The sequence below is a fragment of the Onychostruthus taczanowskii genome, unplaced genomic scaffold (assembly GCF_017590055.1).
Source record: "Onychostruthus taczanowskii isolate IOZ18803 unplaced genomic scaffold, ASM1759005v1 scaffold21, whole genome shotgun sequence".
NCBI lineage: Eukaryota > Metazoa > Chordata > Aves > Passeriformes > Passeridae > Onychostruthus > Onychostruthus taczanowskii.
Genome location: NW_024499351.1, coordinates 6,639,828 through 6,660,170, shown reverse-complemented (window position 1 = coordinate 6,660,170; position 20,343 = coordinate 6,639,828). Strand labels below are relative to the sequence as shown.

General features: G+C 40.1%; 1 protein-coding gene across 8 annotated transcripts in view; it reads left to right on the top strand.

The window, feature by feature from the left end:
* The first annotated feature begins 251 nt into the window (after nt 1-251).
* The window catches only part of BIRC6 (baculoviral IAP repeat containing 6), a 173,479-nt gene continuing 153,387 nt past the window's right edge, over nt 252-20,343 (top strand). For 7 of the 8 annotated variants that reach the window (XM_041404121.1, XM_041404125.1, XM_041404122.1 and 4 more), the window contains exons 1-4: nt 254-681; nt 16,091-16,272; nt 18,620-18,757; nt 19,116-19,309. In XM_041404121.1, the coding sequence (XP_041260055.1) occupies nt 444-681; nt 16,091-16,272; nt 18,620-18,757; nt 19,116-19,309 (752 nt within the window). In that variant the 5' untranslated portion in view covers nt 254-443. Of the gene's footprint in view, nt 682-16,090; nt 16,273-18,619; nt 18,758-19,115; nt 19,310-20,343 lie in introns of all 8 variants that reach the window. The other variant, XM_041404128.1, reaches the window with a different exon arrangement.

Genomic DNA, 20,343 nt, shown 5'->3' with positions numbered 1-20,343 from the left:
CGGGGCCCTCTGGCACACCCGGGGTCAAAAACACAACCGGTGTGGGAGCCAGGGTAGGAAACACAAATTCCCGCTCCGCCTTCCCCGGGGCGGAGGCGGCTTACGACCCAGGTTTCGTCCGAAGCAGTAACGACACGGCAGCGGCGAAGCAGGGATCGAACCCAGCGGGCCGGGAACACCGCGGGCCGGGATCGAACCCCGCGGGCCGGGAACACCGCGGGGCCCCCCGCGGAGCGGCCCCTCTTCCCCGCCCCCCGCCGGGCCGCGGCCGCTCGGTTCCGCATCCGGCGCGGCTGTGTCACTTCCCGCTCACGCGGGCGCTCTCCCTTTCCCCCTCTCCCCGGACCCGGATGGTGACTGGCGGCGGAGGCTCCAGGGACTGTCAGTGAGCGGCTCTCCGCGGGCCTCTTGTCCTGAGGGCGGTGGCGGCGGCGGCCGCGAAGATGGCTGCGGCGGCCTCCTGCTCCTCGGCGGCGGCGGCGGCGGCGGGGCCCGGTCCCGGTCCGGGCTCCTGCGAGTGGCTGCTGCTGCGGGACGGCTGCCTGCGCTGCGACGCCGACGGGCTCTGCAGCCTGTGCTACCACCCGGCGCTCAACGCCATCCTGGCCGTGACCGCGCGCGGCGCCATCAAAGTCATCGACGGCACCTCGGGGGCCACGCTGCAGGCGTCGGCGCTCGGCGGTGAGCGGGAGCGGGAGCGGGGCCGAACAGGTGTCGTGGCGGCTCGGGAGAGCCTCGGGAAGGAGCGGCCGGGCTCGGCTCGGGCCCTGAGTGCCGGAGGATCCCCCCGGCTTATTGTCAGCCCTTTTTCTTTTCCTGGCCTGAACGGCCTCCCTGCCCAGGGAGGGGGTGGAGTCGCCGTCCCTGGAGATGTTTAAGGAGAGACGGGACGCGGCACTCAGTGCCATGGTCTATTTGACATGGTGGTGTTTGGTCGTGGGCTGGACTCAGTGAATCTCAGAGCTCTTTTCCAACCGGAGCCTCTGGTTCTGTGTTCCTACTCTTTGGGGCAGAGATGCTGATGTAGACAGCGCCGAGGCGTTTTACTTCTGTAAAACATATCGGCATGGTTACTGAAAGATTAAATGGGGATGGAAGGCTGCGATATATAGGTTTGTATTTTTTAATTTTGCTTTTGCAGGTGTTGTTGTAGCTCAAGTAACGTTGAACTTCCAAAGATTAGATGCAGCGTGTTAGCCAGGACAGGCATAGTTCTAGTTCTTATTGATATATAATAGTGTAATAATTTATTTACTGAGCCTTATTCTGTTTTTTTTTTTTTTTAAGAAGGCTTACTGCTTAAAAGTGTCATTTGTCCTATGGCTTAAAACTGTTTAAGATCAGAATCCTTCATGAAGTTATTTGGTGATACATTTTTGTATGTGTTTGAATAGTTCTTCAGGCTGTTGACTGTCTTGACTGTCTCTGGTGATAGTAACCATATCCCTGCTATTATGTTCAGGAGGCATTACTGTACTGGCTTTGGAGAGGCTTAGACTGTAGCATCTCCGTAACTATGAAGCAACTTTGTTGACCATAACAGTGTTTTTGCACTGTTAATAAACTAGCTCTGTAGAAAAAGATCCAAATGCCATTAACAGCTTTTGTTCCTTGTTCATTAATGGCTTATAAACTGTGGCACTCGTCAGAATATTGGAGGTAGGTGGTGGATAGGGTTATTTGTCTCCTTGTGAGTCCAGCCCTTGGAATAGAAAGATAGGCTTCTTACCAGTTGTGTTCTCCTTACAGTTGTGCGTTGCTAATAAGATGTTGCTTTGCTGAGTGGTGGTGGTGAAAGGTTGTTTGCTGCCTGAACGTGGTACAGTGATGCCAAGAGCTGCATGGGAATGCCATAGCCTAGGCAATATGTACACTTTCACCTTGAAAACCAGTAACTGTATTGCAAATGTCAAACTGAAGAGAACAGGACAAAAATTGCTGATTTTCTTTCATAGCTCAAGTTGGTACATTGTATGTAAAGGTTAAGCATTTGGGGCAATTGAAAAAAAAATAGTTTTGTGGAATTATTAAGAAGGTGCCAGCTGCTTTTGTTGTCAGTTGTTTGCATGGAGAATGAGGCTCTTGTGTGGTGTTTCCTGCATTGTTCAGGATTCAGATCACTCTGCTTCTATAATTCCCTTCTACCATGCTGTCTCCAAAAGTGCTTTTTTTATTAATAACTTTGTTTCTTTTCTTCAAGCTATTGCAGGAATTTTAAAATTGCTTTTAAGTTGTGGATGAGGAGGGCATAGAGGACTTAATTTGTAATTGGCTGTCTGTGTAGGAGATGTTTAATTCTCAGATACAGAAAAGGAAGTGATCTGTAAATCAAAGTGATTCTACGCTTTGCTGTGATAGAATTCTTGCAAAGGATTTGACTCAGTATTGAAAATGCTAATGGAAATTCTCCCCGAAATAGTAACTATTTGAAAATAACATATTGCTTTGCTTCTGTTACGTACATTCAATCATGTATACTTCCTTTAGTGTCAGTCTTCTCTGTGACAGCATGGCTGTAAAAGATGGGTTCTACTCCTCCTCACATAAAACAGCAGAATTGCTTGCAATCTACCCAAATTTTATCTGTGCAGTAGAGCTTATGATTTTATTACTGGGGGAAAAAAATGATAACCTTAGTTTAGTTTGAAAAACTTTAGATGAATTTTCTTATGGATTCAGACTGGCATGCCTGTCAGAAATCTGGTGCATCTCAGCAGTTGGTGTCTGTTGCGGCTATTAGCAATCCTGTTCACTCTTTTTCTCTCTCTCTTCCTTCTGTCTTTGGGAAGAGAAGGAGAAGGGAATTTAGCTGCTCTCTGATGTCTGCCTGCACCGTACAGTGAGCTCTTTTAATGTAGCATAGTAGTAGCTGGACACTCAGACCTGTAGACCAGCTCTGTCTGTGCTCCCTCCCCTGCCATAAATGACAGGTCAAAGGATATTGTTGCTTCAGGGACTTCTGGTACTATAACTAAAAATAGAGTCTCTAGGAATTAAAACTGCTTCTCCTGGGAGACTGCTTGTCCTCCTTGGTAATTGAGGCTGCAGGTCTTCTGCCTTGCCAAAAGATTTATGTTGGACAGAAATGCTGTTGCTTGTTACCCAAAGAAAAACAGAATGTAGCAGGCCTCTTTCTAGAAAGCAGAGCAAGGAAAAGATTCTCCTATCCTAAGGCAGGATAGGGGAGGAAAAGAAACACCACCCAGCCTCATTGTGTTTTGTATTTGCAGTCACAGTTCACTGCGGAAATATATATTAAGCTTTGAGCTCATTCTCTGTGAAAAGATTGAACCTGTGGAATGCTGAATGTGGTAGAGCAGTGGAGGCTGCCTTCGTTAGAATAGAAATGCAGATTGCTCTTTGCTGTGTAAAAGATTCACAGCCAGAAGACAGTTCAGTTCTAGATGGGGTCCAGGCATTAGGATGTGGTCTGTGTGCTTCGGTTGTTCATGTGAACTTCATTGATCTGATGTATGTGGTGGTCCAGGGACTGTTCTTCTGAGCCCAGTCTGTAGGAATTCAATGTGGATTGTTAGACCATGCTGAATCTTCAGCAGCTTTGTCTCTTGAAAGTGTGTAATCATCTTTAATCTGTTTCCAGTATGAGCCCTGTAGGCCTGTTCAAGAGGACCAGGCATTTGCAACAGCCCAGAGCCTAGTAGTGCATAAAATTAGGGGGAAAATCAGGTACCACTAATGTTAAGCTCTGTCTTACCTGGTCACAAGGCTGTCCTTTTTATTCTGTCAAGACTGTTGCATGCACACTGTGCATTTCAGAGAACCAGACTGGAAGTGCAAGGAAAATTCTTGTGATTTCTGGATGTTCTGCGTTTCTGTTTATTTGCTTGTAGTGGTTAGTCAGGACTGGTTTTGAATCTGTCACGCAAGTCTATCAAGTACTTTATTTTCCCTCTTAGACATTTAGATATTTCTGTGGTTTCAGTTTCAAGTTGAACACTGGTAGCCAAAAGAGCATAAATGAGGAATCTACAAATACAGCGCTAAAGATGAGCCTTTTCCTCAGCCTCAAAAGCAAACCGAAACAGTGAGACAAAAATGCCCTGAAGAATCGAAACAAACTTCCAGATTCATTTTGAGTGACTCTCTTAGTGTTCTTAGAGGTGTTTGATTTATCAGTCCCTTCTATTTACAAATCAAGTAAGAAAACTGCCTGAACTGGAAGAGTGCTATAACTCCCAGAGAAGCTTGGGCAGAATTAAAATAAGAAACTAAAATGTACTATCAGATGGACAGTGATCATCTTGAATGCTCCAGCAGGTATTTCTAGATTAATTTCATGTAGCAGTAACTTCAGAGCCTTTTTTGCTAAAGTGCACAGTGTTTTGTAGCTAAGGCCTTCTAAATTACTCTAGAGGCCCTAACAGGAATCAAAATATAGACTTCTGAATCTGTACAGGGAAGAATCTGTTCATGGTACACATATACCAGTTCCTGCAGGGGAAACAGAGCTTCTGCCTTATCATTACAGGCCCTCAAGGGCTGTTCCTCCGTCAGAAGAATTTAGAAGTAAATAGATCTCAGCCCAGGAGGCTCACCTATGCCAGCAAGTTCAACTCCATTGCCTGTCGAAGTTCCCTTTTGGGAAGTCTTGTTTTTCTTCAGCTGTCTAAATTATGGTGCCTTGGAAATCTCTTAAGAGGTACCCAGATCCGTTTCTTTCTTTTCCATGTGATGCAGAAGGCAAAACAAGAGGAAAAGATTCTCTTTTGCTGCTTGGAAGTCATAGAGGGAATTTACAGTTACAATAATCTTTAGGGAGAAACTGCTGGGATACTCTGTCATCCAATCCTACTCTTGATTTATTTGAAGATGCCATCAAGAGTTTCAGCTGTTTGAAGCTCACTGGTAATACTGCTCAAGTTTTCCTTCATTCCTCAAAATTGACGCTAGTTTCTTCCATCTTTTTGTTTCTTGTATTCTTTTGTTCCATTATGAAACAAAGATAATGATAATAATAATAATGAAGCCCCTTGGTCTTAACACAGAATTTCTCATCATATAGGGAATGTTGTCAAATCTAGGAATGTGCTACAGCCCACCTTGCATTTGAGCATACTTGGGTGACTTCTAATCTGGGTGTAATGCTTTTTAAAGAGATCATTTCATTTATTTATGTGGTCTTAAGATCACATAAATCACATTCTTGAGGTGCCTTAAGCATTTGAGAAAACAGGAGAGGAGAACTGTTAGATTTGAGTTCAGTGTTTTATACTAGCAAAAGCTCTAGACTGCTGTGAGCTCCATTTGTCTGCTAGCTTAATCACTGTGTCAGATATTCCTTCTTACTTTTGCAGCATCTTGCTAAACTGTCAAAATGCTGTTAATTGATATTTCCAGGCTCTGTTGAAGCACATCTGGATTATCTTCTGCAGAAGCTAAAACAGAGTAAAATTAGAGATCTTTTCTTATCACATAGCTTTAAAGGGATGTTTGTGTGTCCATGTTTTGTGCAGGGCTTCAGATGTCATAACAGGCAGCAGTGCAGGTATATATTATTTTGCCAGGCATGATCACACAACATTTTTTCATTTTATTGACAGATCATTCATATCTGGACTGATGGATTCATGGCTGTCACTGCAACAGCAGTGCAGTATTATTAAAGGTTGCAGAATGCTTTAATGTCACATAATCAGAAATTACCTAGACCTCCGCATATGGACTTTGAAAAAGGCCTTCTACAGGAAGGTGAATCCTGAAATGCTTCTTACTGACCTGAAGAGGAAACACTGTGCTGAGATTTGTGTCAGGATTTGAACTTTGACTGCCTGCCCTAATTGTCTCACAGGTAGTTAAGGCATTTCTCATTAATATGAAGGTTTCTCAGGGAAAAAACTGACTGTCACCACAGTGCTGATTATTGTCAAGACAGCTTTTAATATGCCTGTATGATAAACCCTTCAGCTCAGCTCCCAGTTATGTTGTGTACTGTGTTTTATAAGATGTAGAAGAAACTTGGCAGAAATATATCCTGACAGATAACTGATAATTCAAGTCCAGAACATTATGGAAGAAAGCAGGTGTATCTTTGTTGGACTTGAAGTAATGAAAACATGAAGAAGGCTTTACTCATTGCCCAGCCTAGTCGTCTTTGAAAGCCTGATCTTTTACTGTTCTGAATGTGCTGGTGATCAGTGGTTTGAATCTAACATACTCTCTTGTCCTATGGTTGGTCCTTTCTGGCAACCCACCACCATGTCAGCTGGCCCAGTAGAACCACTTTGAGTCTTTAGTTACATTGTTTATAACTATGTTTTTATGGTTGCTGTTTCACTGGCATCCATAACTTGAGTGAAATAGAACATCTAAAATTTTATAAGATAGAGCATAAGAAAAATCTGTCCTAGATGAAGATTCACCTTATTTCTTTTTTAATAATGATTAGGTGTGATTTTTTGGTTTCAGGTTCTCTTCCCAAGTTACTTTCAAATCCCAAAACAAAGCTCTCTATCTTTGCTTTTACAAGTGTTCTTTAACTTCCCCTGAACAGTATGACATATTTAAAAAATGTTTCTTAGACTGCCTTAAACATGGAGATGAGGCTGGCAATCATGTGCAGTCATGTACAACTTTCGAGTGTATCAGACTGTCCCAGGTCATGTTGTGAGATAGTTTTTTGCATGTTGTCTGTTCCAGTGGGATCGGTAACTTTTCACAATTTTTAAAAAATTTGTAAATAAAAGATTTACACATGTGTTCGTTCACTTTCCTGATGGTTCTTAAGTGATGCCACAGTACTGCTTTCTGCTGTTAGAAAGCTGTCCTTTAAATAGTTAATGCTGTCTTAATTGCAGTGGCTGCTTGCAGTCACCAGATGAGTGCTTGTCGCTGAGTAGAAGTTTCAAGAAAGAGCAGCTATTGGCCTGAGTTCTTTCATTTCTGAAATACAGATGAATACTAACACTTGAAAGTCCTTTGCTGCCTTGTCTTTGGGAAGAGTATCAAGGTTTGTTAAGGACCCAGTGTACACTGCTAGTGAAAAGGTAGAGAGGAATACTGCAGAACATTTATTTTGAAGATTCCTGTGCATGTTGGGGAAAGAGCACTCCAAAGATAAGGATGATAGTTAATAAACATTGTGCATAACAAAAGTTTAGAAGTATTAAATTATGGAAACAATAACTTATCTGTCATATCTGTATAAACGCTATTATGTTTAACATTTTCTTGAGCTATTTGCTGGGGCCATTCAATGAGTATTGATAACTTTTTAGTGTGTAGCTTAAGAGGGAATTTGCTTAAGTTGTCTTGAAAATTGGTAGCATTAATGAAAACATATCCAATGACATGTGCTGTTAATGAAGACTTGCACAGCATACAGTGTGTCAGCAGTTCTTCAACCCCTGTACATTCTGGGGAGGGAAAGCTGTTTCATCCACTGCACTTCCCTGATTTGACTGAGCATGAAGCACTCAGGATCTCATCGTTGCATTTGGCAGCTGTAGGAGAACAGTTTGGTCACCTCTTGTTTACTGGGCAACAGGCTACAAAGTTTGGTGAAAAACTCCATATTGAAAGGAAGAGCTGGGATGATGAAGGGTGGCACTGAGAACTATGATGGAGTGCCTGAATGGCAATGGGAAAGGGTTAGGGAAGTAGGAAGCTGGGAAGATGGCACTGAAGACTGGAAATACAGTGGTTAACTGGAGAATAAGAAGGCAGTGTGGTTGATGTGGAGAAATAGTGGGGTAGACTTAGCTGACCCGTCTTCTGCAGGATCCTAGATTTATGTTCTGATGTAAGTGATAACATGTAACACTTCTTGTTAAACTTTTTTTGATAGTGGATTTTTCCTGATCAGTTTTCCATAGCTTTTATCAATCAGAAGTCGCAAGATCAGCATTTTTCAACAAATAATATCAGGTTCCCTCTCCATGCCATGATGGGAAAGGAAAAGTCCTTGTTCTGAATCTGTGGAGGAACTGGCTTCCCAATACCTACAGAAGGTGCCTGGCAAGGCCAGACTTAAGGTAGCTTTTCTGAATGTCCCTCTTTAGTGGCAGAACTCAGGTTTAACTTATGTCATCACCATATTCAAATATTCTTATGCTGCAAATAAGTGTTTAAAATGTACAAGGTCTTTTAATTTTGCTGGCTTCTCTGAATAGTTTGAAAAGGCAACTAAACAATAGTTTCACTTTTAAATATAACTTAAATCTGCATGATTCTAGTCTGTTCTGCTTCAGCTTCCCTGTGTAGTAGTTATTAGGAGAATATGAGAATGCATTTAATGCACTTGAGATACTCATAAGAATTTAGTGGTGTTGTAACCTGGTGTACTGGGGTCTGAATTAATTCATAATGGCAGAACGAGATCTTGTGCTAGGAATATGAAATACCAGCTGAATGCTCAGTTGTTACTGTATAAGCAAATGCTAGACAAGTTGTCAAGAACTCATTTGATTATATGTCCTTTTTCAGTGTCTGTATATGTGCTGTATTTCCATCTCAAAAAGAGTGTGAGAGAACTAGAAAATTAAAGTGTGGAATGGTTTATATATGTGAAACAAATGGTTTATATATGTGAAACAGTATTCAGTCTGAAAAAGATGATGGAGATGATTTGGAATGGGTAGTTGAGAGAGTTAGAGCATGTGAAAAATGAAAATTGGGAGTTGATTATTCAAGTACAGGAGCTGAGGGCATCAAAGGAAGTAACTACGAGAAATAGTAAAATATGGAGCTCCTGGCTACAGGGCATTGTGGATCCTATATGTTTGTGGAATTACAACAGTATTGGACAAAGTGGTAGAGAAAAAACCTGTCAAAGGTCATTATCATAATCAAAGTCCCTTTTGGGTTAGAAGCACAAACTGGCTCAGGCTGAGAGTTACAGGAAAGAACCATTGTGTGGATTACCTTTCTTAAATTCTTCACTAACCACTTGGTTTAGACCACTCTCTTGTGCAAAATATGGGGTTATGAGCATTTTCCTCTGATCCACTATGCCTGCTTCTCTGGTCAGTACAGTTTTTTTTAAGTAATATCCAAAAGAGAAAGGTAGTAACTCAGCAGTCTAAAATAGCTTTTGAGCTACTGCTGCAGTAATGGAGGGCTGCTGTTAGATTTTCTGCTGAAAACTCTTTTTCTGCAGACTAAACGAGCCCAGTCATCTTAGTCTTTCCCTTGTACTCTCCAGCCCTCTAACTTCTTATATATGCTCATATCTCAGATGGAGGAGCAAGGATGGAACTGATATTCTGGATGTGGGCTTATTGCTGATTAGAGGGGACTGATCTTTTCCTGTGGTCCCCTCTATGGTAACAGTTTGTTGCCGAGAGGATGCACTGCTGCCTCTTGTTCAGCCTGTCCATCAGGATCCCCAGGATCTTTCTGTTGGGTTGCCACCCAGACAGTTGGTCCCCAGCTGCTCTTGATGTATGGGATTGTATCCCATTCTGGGTGTAAGACCTTGCATTTGTCTTCGCTGAACGTCAGGAGATTTGTGTCATGCTGTTCCTCTGTCTGAGATCCTTGTAAAAGGCAGGGTCTGCCTGCCATTGAATGCATCAGTTGCCCTCAGTCATCTCCCATTGGTGTCATCCACAGTTTAAATAAAGGTGCAGTGTGTCCCACCATCCAAACCATTGGTGAAGGCAGTGAACCATGTATCAGACTTTGTTGAATGCCACTCATTCATGGCTAGGTGTTGTATCCTTAACAACTAACTTTGCACGTGACAATGTAGCCACGTTTTTACTTGCCTTGTAACCATCTGCTTTTGAGAACTTGCTGCTTCTCCCAGCATGATGTCTTGGAATCTCCTTACAATATTGGAGCTTGGAAGGGCGAGAAGCTAAGCCATTTTCTGCCAAACAGTCTTGGGAGTTCAAAAAGTGCTGTATGTGGAGATGTTTTCTCCTGTCGCAGAGACTGCAGGATGCATAATGGTGAACTCAGATGCCACTTTGGGCACCAAAAGAGGAATTGGTAGTAAAATTTCATCTGGCAAAGTTTCTTTGTTGTGAAATGCTGTGATGGGACTAGCACTTGAAGAACGGGAACTTCCTGTTACTGGGCTGTGAAGTGTTCCGTGCTGGTTGTGGGTGGAAGCTGTGTAATCTGTCTGTCTGCACCCTTTGAAAGAAAAGTTTCTGGAAATTTTTTCATCATTTTTCACTTTAAGAAAAATTTTGAAGAAGAATGTGCCCTCAGTGAGGTGTTTGTAGAAGAATTGCTGGGGCTTAGATTCTCACAGTTTACTGGGGCTTACAGGAAGGATTCTAGAATACCTTGTGAAATCTTTCCTAATTTGTTCTTGGGATAACGGCGTAAAGCTGTGTGAGGAGTTGTGTTCTGTACATGCAAGTGATGCCAGTGATGTCAGATACATGGAGATCTGAAACCACACAAAGGGCATGGGCACAGGGAGCTCAGCAGCATCCTCCTGCTGATTCACTCTTATTTTGAGTCTGTACAGAGGGAGAGGACTCTGTGCCTGCAAAGCAAGTGAGATATGAACTGTCTTATTTCAGTGGGGTTTTGTTTATGTTCTGAAACCTTTTAAGTGTTAGTGTTAGTTTCTCTTAGTAGTTGCTTAAGCAGACACATATAGTTAATATTCATGTGGCAGTCTCCAGTGCTTTGGCCCAGATAACACTTCTTCCTATTAATAAGGATTATTAAAACCAGCTATCATATAATGAAACTGACACTGAAGCAACTCTGTTGTGCTTGTTACTAAAGCAAAAGATAAACTTTAGATCACATGTCTTGTTTTTTATTAACTAAAACCAGTTTTTGCAAATAAGTGAGTTTGAAGGCACTTTGTCATGTGAATCTGGGTATTTGTCTCCTTCGGCATTCTTGATGTTTGGAGAATATTTTTAATTTTCTTTCCTGGTTCAGCTCCAGTGTGTTTTTTCTTTATTAAATCATTTTGTACAGCTCTTCCAGCTGATGTGGCAGATGAAGGTATGTGCATATAGTGAAATCTAAAAGAAAATGTTGCTTGTATATACCTGGTTTAAGCCATTAATGTAATTTGTCTAAAATAGGAACCTGAACTTGTGTTCCTCTAATAGTTTCCTGTCTATCTTTTTCTAAAGTTTGAGAATGTTTCTGTTTTGGGGAAAGGAGAGGTTCATGGAGTACCTTGTGATGACAGCAGACTGCTTTGGTGAAGGGATGTTTAGTGCAAATAAGGGGCTGGGCCTGGACCTGGAAGATAAAACTACACTGCTGAAGTATCCACAGGGGATGTACATGAGCAAGAGAAGAGGAGGAGCAAGGGAGAATCTATAACTGATAAATTCAGTAATTATGAGCAGTTATGGCCTGATTTGGCCAGCCATTAGACATCTTCTCGTTATAGTGTTCCCAACTGTTCATAACCACTGTGTCTTTCTTTCATTTGGAAGCCACTGATGTGAAATAATTTGGAGACAACTATATTTTTAGACCAGACTTACAGTGGTTTGCTCTTTATGCTCTTTTGTGTGAGCCCTTTGCTCAATAATTTGGAGACAACTTTATTTTTAGACCAGACTTACAGTGGTTTGCTCTTTTGTGTGAGCCCTTTGCTCCTCCGTAGTGAACCCTTTGCTCATCCGTAGTTGTGATTTTCTGTAGTATTAGTTCAAAATAAATTCCTGCAAATATAGCAAGTTAAGACAGCAAATAGAACTTTAGGATGGGATTTTCCTTTTTTTTATTATTATTTTTTATTTGTATTGCAGAGCTTCCTCAAACTGCAAGTGTTCTGGCATGCTTGCCTTGGCAGATGTGTTGCTTAGCTAGTATGTAATTGGGTGTTATACTTGCTAACTTTCAGTTGGTTTTATGATTACATGAAGTGGTAGCAATAAGAAAGGCATTTGCTTTGTAACAAATGAGGACAAGTGATACATAGGGCTGTTTTAATCCCAGGTGAAAAATGTGTGAGAAGTAGCTGAGTGAGGTTCTAGCAGGAAGTGTTTTTGTCTCAGATGGAAAGGATAGTTTTGCTGTTCACTAATCTGGCTTTTGCTTGAGTTTTGGATTCTCGTTAAGCAGCTTGATGCTCAAATCTTATGATACAAAATCAATGGAATAGATAGGGATTTTGATCTCCTGAAACTTAATTCATTTCTTTTTTCCATGCTTGCAAGTATTTTGAAATTAGTACTGAGATATTGTTTGGATATTTTAATTTAAATGGCAGATGCCATTAATTACCAGATTGGCAATTAATAATGGCAGATGCAATTAAATGCCAGAAACTGGTATTGCTGCACATAATGTATCTGTTCTACTGGGCTGATGGGATTTCTGTTTCTCCAAAAATGTTACTTTAATTCTTAATTTAAAGACCTAGTGACATTTATAGATCAAAGTTATGAACTTTGAACCTTTAGATACTTGATTGGACTTGGGTCTTAGCATTATGGAATCAGTGCTATGGTGCATGTGTTTACCACTCTCACTCTATAGCTGCAGGTAAGTGCTAGTTTAATTTAGAAATTATTTTTAAGCTTTTTTGCTTTGTATTGGGAGCTTCTTGTCAAGAGAGTTATAAATTTCGATATGTTTTATTACTATTCCTGGCTAGCAGTTTTCTAGGTGAATTAACTTTTTCCAATATCACGAAAGATAAAGGTGTTACTGCCGGCTCTAATCTCTATCTCTTCATGATGGTGGCCAGGCATATGCAGGTGACAGACACTTCTCCTAAGCTCTGTAGCTTTGAGGCTGAGTGTATGTGTAGCAGAGAGATGGAGACAAACTTTTCATTGTTCTGCTTCTTGAAATGCAAGGCTAATTCTCTAATTGGTTTGGTTCATCTTAATGCCCATAGGCAAGGGGGCATGCCAGATGCTGCTTAGACTGTTAGGAATTCTCCACACAAGTTTGTTTTCTGCAATACTCTCATGGGTCAGATTTCTGTCACAGGAAATTGCTGGCCTCCGTTCTCTGTTGTTTGTAACAAAAAAGCTGGAGGTGAAATGTTCCTTTTCTCAGGTTCTTAATTTCTGCAATCTGATGTTTGTTTGGTTTTATTTTAAGTTTTTAGGTTGCTAGTTCTAATGTTGTGATAGATGACATACCACAGTGTAATATGCTATTGGATTTGCACTTCTGGCATGCTAGCAGCCTGCCAGGTTTCCTTGTAGGAACTGACAAAAGGTTTAATGACTTCTTTGTGAGTTGTTTTGTTTTTAATCCTAGGCAGATAGGCTGGAGATATTGGGAGGAGCTATGATTCACTTGTGCCAAGACTGAAAAGCAAAATCATTAGAAACTTAAGAATGACTGCTTTTTCTCCTACCACCCAAAATAAATTGCAGCTAAGGCAGTGGGGGCTAAAACGAGAATAACAGTTGGGTTTTGGTGATCTAGCTTAAATAATTTAGTGATTTCACAGGAAACTTTTTAGCTGTGGTTTGTGAAGATGCAGATCACTATTTATTGCCAGTAAACTTAGGCTGGACAGGCAGGACATAATGATAGAGGAGCACCAGTATGTTTTCCAGTGGGTATTGGCAGAGTCCTTTAGCACACTGTAAAATATTGATCCTGAGTTAAAAAGAACACTTCTGACAGTGCTTTAGGATGATTTAACTTTTCTAGGCATAACTTCTAGGTTACTGCTTCTGTAGCAGTGACTTCTGTATTTGTTGTTTTCCTGGTCCTCAATCTATTATTATAATCATATGGTCAGCCATATGTAGACTGTGTTACAGTATGTGACTAGTATTAGAATTATCTTGAAATGTGCTTTGTGAACTTTTAAAATTAAACTCCTGTTTGCAGAAAAGCTTCTCAGCAACTCAGAGGCTATTTAGCATAAACTAGTCAGTTACAAAATGTGTTTCTCTGGGTTTTGGAAAAATATTAAATATTGATTGAATATTTTCCTTGAATTTCCATCGACTTAGGCTAAGGGAACCAGTTTTGTTTTTATGTGCTTCAAATAAAATAAAAACAGCAGCTGTAAATAACTTTCTAGAGATAATTTGTCCAATCTATCTGTCAATACAACCAACCAGAATATTAGCTGGTACACAACAAAAAATCACAGCTGGCAAACAATATTTTTTTTGTTCTGTAGTTATGACTTACTTTGTTTTACAATGGAGCAGAAATACTATGTTATCTGCCTCATTAGTTATCTTCATTGGCTTCTAAAGATCTGGACCATTTACTCAGAGGGTATTAGCTGTTTGCTGCTTTGGACATGAGATTTCATTAACATCACTACAGAATTACAGAAATTATACTTACAGAAAATAAGAATGGTCTAGCCTGGAAAGCCACAATGACTGGTGCTCCTACAGACTGCTGAACTCCTAGGCACAGGGCATGAGCATACTCCTGTGCTTGACAGGAAATAAGGAAAGTGCAAAAGAAAGCGTTCATGGTGTTGGCACTGCCAGAAAGGGTGAGCTGCTTTTCCCATTTTCTCTGGGAGGGGGAAGGAGGAGAGAAGTGATGTGTTAAAGAAAGTGAACTGTAGTGATCCATCCCTTGGATCAGTCTGGATAGTCTGCAAACATCATCAGAATCTACTGAGGTTTCTAGTTTAGTGCATCAGATACTGTTCCGTTTATTTGCATAATAGTTTCCAGTATGATGTTGAAACTTATACTTTTAAAGATATTAAAACTTGTATTTGAATTTTTGCAAAGCTTATTTTCCTGTAGAATGTTTTACTTCCTTGCCTGCAGCTGTGTTGGTTGTAGAAAGCCTTGTGTGAGGAACTCCAGTGTATTGGCAAAAACACAGTTTGAAATCAGTTGATTTACCATTCAGAGGAGTCTTTTTGCTGAGCAAGGACCAAAGACTTCACAAATATCAAGTGATTCTGGACTCCTCAAGTGTTTCTGACTGCTGTATCAATGATTACAATTGCAGTATACTCAATGCAGGCAAAGGCATATGTCACTTGTTTTGTGAGTATGAGTCATTGTTTCCAAAATCTTGGTGAGAAGGGCAGCTGACAACTGTTCTTTACCTGCATTTTCAAAGAGAGGATACCACAAATGTAATGTGGTTAGATTCATGTGCCCTGGATTTCCAGAAGTTTTAATTTCCATTTAACTCTTACCAAAGTGTGAAGATGACAGAATTACGTAGCTGTCCTTACCTGGATGTTTTACTGTATGCTAGCTACCAAAATGGTGATTTCTTAATTATTTATAATAAAACCAGTATCCAGTGTCTGAGGAAAGAGGAGAACGTGGACAGGACATGATTAATGCAAAATTTGATGAAACTCCTGTTCGTGAGTGACAGGAAGACATCTACGTTGACGATGCAGCATTTTCAGCTGCCATTGGAGAATGTGTCCATGTCTTTATAACGTACAATCTGCTTCTGGAATGGCAGCTTACTCTGTGTGTGATAGAAAACAGTTTGCCTTCTATGCAGGTAGCATTTCACATGGATTACATTTAGTTCCGCAGTCTATCCAGCTTTAGACATGTAATAGTGATGAGTAACACTAAACATTTTAGGGGATAAAATCCATTGCCCCAGCCTTTTCTTATTTATCTGGTGGTGGTCCTCCTCTGCCTTCACCAGATTTCTCACACCTGTTGCTAACATCCCGTGTGCAGCACTGAGCAGAAATGAGATTTTGGAGTGTCTCAGGGAACACATACCACATTGGTACGTGTTACATGCTGTACTTGGTTTTGAGAAGTTTTAAGTGTTGTTTTGCTTGATGAAGGGCTGTTAATAAGTCTAATGGTAATTTAGCAATTTTGTCTCAGTGTTCGTGCTGGTTTGTACAGTTTTGTTCTTATTGTTGATTGTCAGCTAGTATCAAGTACACCAGGCATCTGCATTAAGATTGAAAACACTAGTTGAGGCCTCCTGGTAGGAGGAGGACTTAAATTAATGGCTTCCACTGTAGGAATAAAGTGGTTGTAGTGATTGATGGGATGTATAGGTTTTGGTAGTTTGTTTTTTAGTGTAGGAAATATAAAAGCTTGGTGAAAATTGTGGTTGCTAAAATGCTAGGTTTTGATCATCTCAAAAAGTAAAGATTTTGCCAAAGTTTTACATTACTTTCCTAAACAGAAATTAGAGATCTTTTCTATAAAATCATTTTTCTAATTAGATCTTGCATTTTATCTTTCCCTTATAGCTAAACCAGGTGGACGGGTGAAATGTCAGTATATTTCTGCTGTGGATAAAGTGATCTTTGTGGACGATTACGCAGTAGGATGTAGGAAAGATCTCAATGGCATCTTGCTGTTAGACACAGCTCTGCAAACGCCTGTTTCAAAACAAGATGATGTGGTTCAGCTTGAATTGCCGGTTACAGAGGTAAGATGTGGAAGGGGGGGTGGACAAAAAGAGCTATGTAAATAACTGTGTCAGAAATACTGAAACAAGACATTTGACTCTGAGTTTCTAGGGTGATATTAACGCCATGTAGTGGAAAAGTTTCTTAGTTATTAGCTGTTATAGGGCCATAGCTTTTCACAGTTACCTGTATCTCAAACAAATAATAGCATGCCTCAAGACCACTTTATTTCAGAAGAAAGAACTTTTTATTGACCAGAGATAAGGACTCATTTCCCCACCTTTGTCAGTGCTTGTCTATGGAATCTATATGCACTTCTAGGAGTCGGTCTGGCCTGTTAGGCATCCCTGATTTGTTGTTGTAGTCTTTCAGGAAAAGAAAGATGAAATCGGGTAACACGGTTTTCCATCATGTGAAGAATTAGAGCTGGAATCTAAGTTTTCTAGCAAGGTCAGCTGGCCTAACAAAAGACTTTTTTCTGTGCAAACCTGGCTTCCCTTTTATGTTTGGATCAGCTGTAACACAGTACTTCGTGGTTTGGGCATTTAGTGTCGCTTTATGAGAAGCTAATGTAGACATTTCTGCTTAGAGTGTAATGCTTAGGATTTTGTTGCATTTGTTTATCCTCAGCATTGATGTAAGTTATTTATGTGTTATGAATCAAGAATGTGTGTTATATGTGAGGTTTTTAACTATGACCTGAGTGGGAGTAACAGCAATAAAATGTTTCATAGAGGTCTCTGAAGAGAGCTTTCTAGGTTCCTGATGCTTGCTGCCCACTGGCATTGTTTTTATACCCTTTTTGGGTTACTAAAGGATCTTGGTATGTGTGGCTGAGTGTGAAGAAAGTGTCAGAGGTCAGGATTTCCTTTTGTAAGGTCTGCTGTGACAGGTTTGCAGTCTCACATGGTTCAATACAACCTATAAGTTTGTGTCAGTTTTTGGCACAAAGATTCTTTAGTTCTAAAGAATTTGCAGACCCTTATTTACAGCACTTCTCTGTAAAGATCCTTCCTGTAGAAAAAGAAATGTGGAGTTCAGTAGGAATAGCTTTGGGAGTTTGATCACCAGATCAGTGAGGAAGGAGGCAAAACATTATCAGTCTCAAGTGCTTTTATTTTTAAAGAGGCGGTAACCCAGACCTTGGAAAAATTGAGTGAATACTAAGCAAACATCATACAAACACATCTGTCCACCTCTTTCATCATAAAAAGGTCAAGAACTTTCATCCAAAGAGGGGTGTTTAGTGGTTTTTTGTCTCTAGAACTTTTCTCTAAATTTTTGCACTTAATTTAAGTAGTCTTTTAAGTAGTTTGATCTGCTGGTAGTGCAGTGCACCTTTATGCATTTCTAATTGTCAGTGTTAACAAGTTACAAAGCAATCTCTCTGCTGTTTTGAATTTGCCATAGAACACTAAAATTTAGGAGCTTCCACAGTCTGTCTGTTATTCTTCTGCTACAACCTTAGCTAGGGGACTGGTTTGCCTTATTTCAGTCTTTCTTCCCCTGAACTTCCCAAGCACATAACTAATGGGCCTTTTGGTCCGTTCTGTTTTGAGCAGTTTGTGACTATTTAAAGTATTGGCTGACCATTGTCCTTAGGAAATATTTCCCTGTATTTGTAACTTGAAAGAATTCCTCTAATATTTTTCAGATGTTAACCCACCTAACAGCAGATTTAGAATATTCTATGTGTTGCACAATAAGCATTCCTTTAAATCTTACCTGTCAACATGAAGTTAGCAGACAGAGGAATAAGATGAGACCTGGAAGAAAATGTCTATAAATGGATGATTATAGCATTCTTTTCTAACTGCATTATTTCTGAGTTTTAAGAACTTCTAAACTGGCCTGGGTTTTTCTTTGCTTCATTTTTCAGCTTTGCTGTATTAGCATTGTAAGTAACTTATCTCTAATTTTATTGCAGTGTTGTTGTTCTCATTATTACCTACCTTTTTGAAGGTACAAAGCTACTCAGAAAATGGCAAGACTTTTGTTTTTGCTGTCACTTTTTATCATTAAAGCTAAATGAATCCTTTTGAAGAGAAAGGATTGGGCAATAGATGTCTCCTCATTGCTTCTTTAATAGATCTTGTTTTAACTTTTATGGCTGACTTGTTTTAACATTTGGTAATATTGCCCTTGAGAGAATTTGTAGCAATTACTGTTACTATTGCTGAAGTTTATCTGTGGGTTGGCCTGTGAAGTAAAATTTGGAACATCATACTCAGGTATGGGAATTATGCTAATATAACATACGATAAAATAGGATCTGGCAGTGGACGTTTCTGAGAGTAATGAAACAGGCATAATTCCTGTTGTAGTTATTCACTGTGGATGCTAACTTCCCTTGCACATCTATTTTAGGCTCAGCAGCTATTATCTGCTTGCATAGAAAAAGTAGATGTGTCTAGCACAGAGGGATATGATTTGTTCATCACACAACTGAAGGATGGCTTAAAAAATACCTCACATGAAACAGCAGCAAATCATAAAGTTGCAAAGGTAAGAATTTGTACTGTGTCTAATGTGTGTGTCTACCATTGAAACATACAAAATCTGTGACTCAGTGTGGTGGATTTTGTTTGAAGACAGTGGAATATAGTATCTGTTTTATGTGTGAAGCTTCACTTGGTAAGAGAACAAACAAGATTAGTTTCTTGCTGATAAAGTCAACTAATAAACCCAACTGAGCTTTAAATTTGAGGTTACTTTCCTTGTGTAACATTCATGTTGCTTTTGCTTGTCTGTTGTTGTATTTCTTGGTATCACATGTGTTTGGTTTTGGTTTTGACACTCTTCTGATCTGTTTGTTGTTAAGATGTTAAAATACTAAAACTTAGAAACTTTTTTTCTTATTTAGTGGGCAACGGTTACGTTCCACCTTCCTCATCATGTTTTGAAGTCTGTCGCCAGTGCCATTGTAAATGAACTCAAGAAGATAAATCAAAATATTGCTGCCTTACCTGTAGCATCCTCTGTGATGGATAGGTTATCTTACCTCTTACCCAGCGCACGGCCAGAGCTTGGTGTGGGACCTGGGCGATCTGTGGACAGGTGTGTTAAGACAAAATAAGTGATGAATTTGACCCCTTAGTTGTATCAGGATAAGCTCTTAGATGACTTTAACTTACTTGCTGAAGAGTTAGTCCTATTCTGTGCTTTGTTGCTCTTACACACACAGCTAATGAACTGTTTAATGCACGCTGTGCCATACATACCAGTGAATTTAGCAAAGCCTTTGTGGACACCACAAGACTATCTGGGTTTCAGCTTAAATGCAAATCGAATTTACTTTGCTCTTAATCCCAACATACACTTTAAGAAAGATAAGAATTGAAGCCTTAAATACGTACTACATTGTATCCTGAAATCAATTGCTTTTCCTTCATACAAGAAAGAGTCATGCTTATGTTTTATGCTTAAGAAGTTTAGGAAGTTACCTTTGCAGACCATATATGTACTACTTCTGAACTCTCTAGTCAACTGCTACGTGTTCAGGGTAAGAGAACATTTTACCCTCAGATTGTTGCTTCATCTCTTTCTGATCCAAGTGGTAAGGTATACACAAGTAAGTAACACATTATTTTAATGGGTTCATTAATCTGAGACATCATAAGCTGAGACTAGTTAGAATACTGGTAAATCTCCTAAGTTTACAAATTTTTCTTTCTTGAAAGTGTCTGTACAAATACTATTTTGCATATGTGTTATCATTTCTTACATCTCAAATAATTTAATGAATTTGATTTCATCTCTTAGCTTTACTTCCCCAAGCCTTCAGGTCTACCCGTACCTCACCACATTTTATTTTGATTAGAGCTCTCCCAAGATCTGTTTCTTGAACTGGTATAATGTCAAGTTAAGATAGCTCTTACGTGAAAATAGATTACTTCCTTGTCGGGAAATGTTTAATATTTCCATTCCCTTATAAGACAGCAAAAATCTCCTGAAACTGAGAAGCAGAAACAGGAAATAAGGCACCTTTCCACTAACAGCCCTCGTTCGTGGGAGAACAAAACTCTGCCAAGGGAAAAGAAAAACTGATACTCATTTCTCATATGCTGTTGCAGATGACAGATGTGTATTGA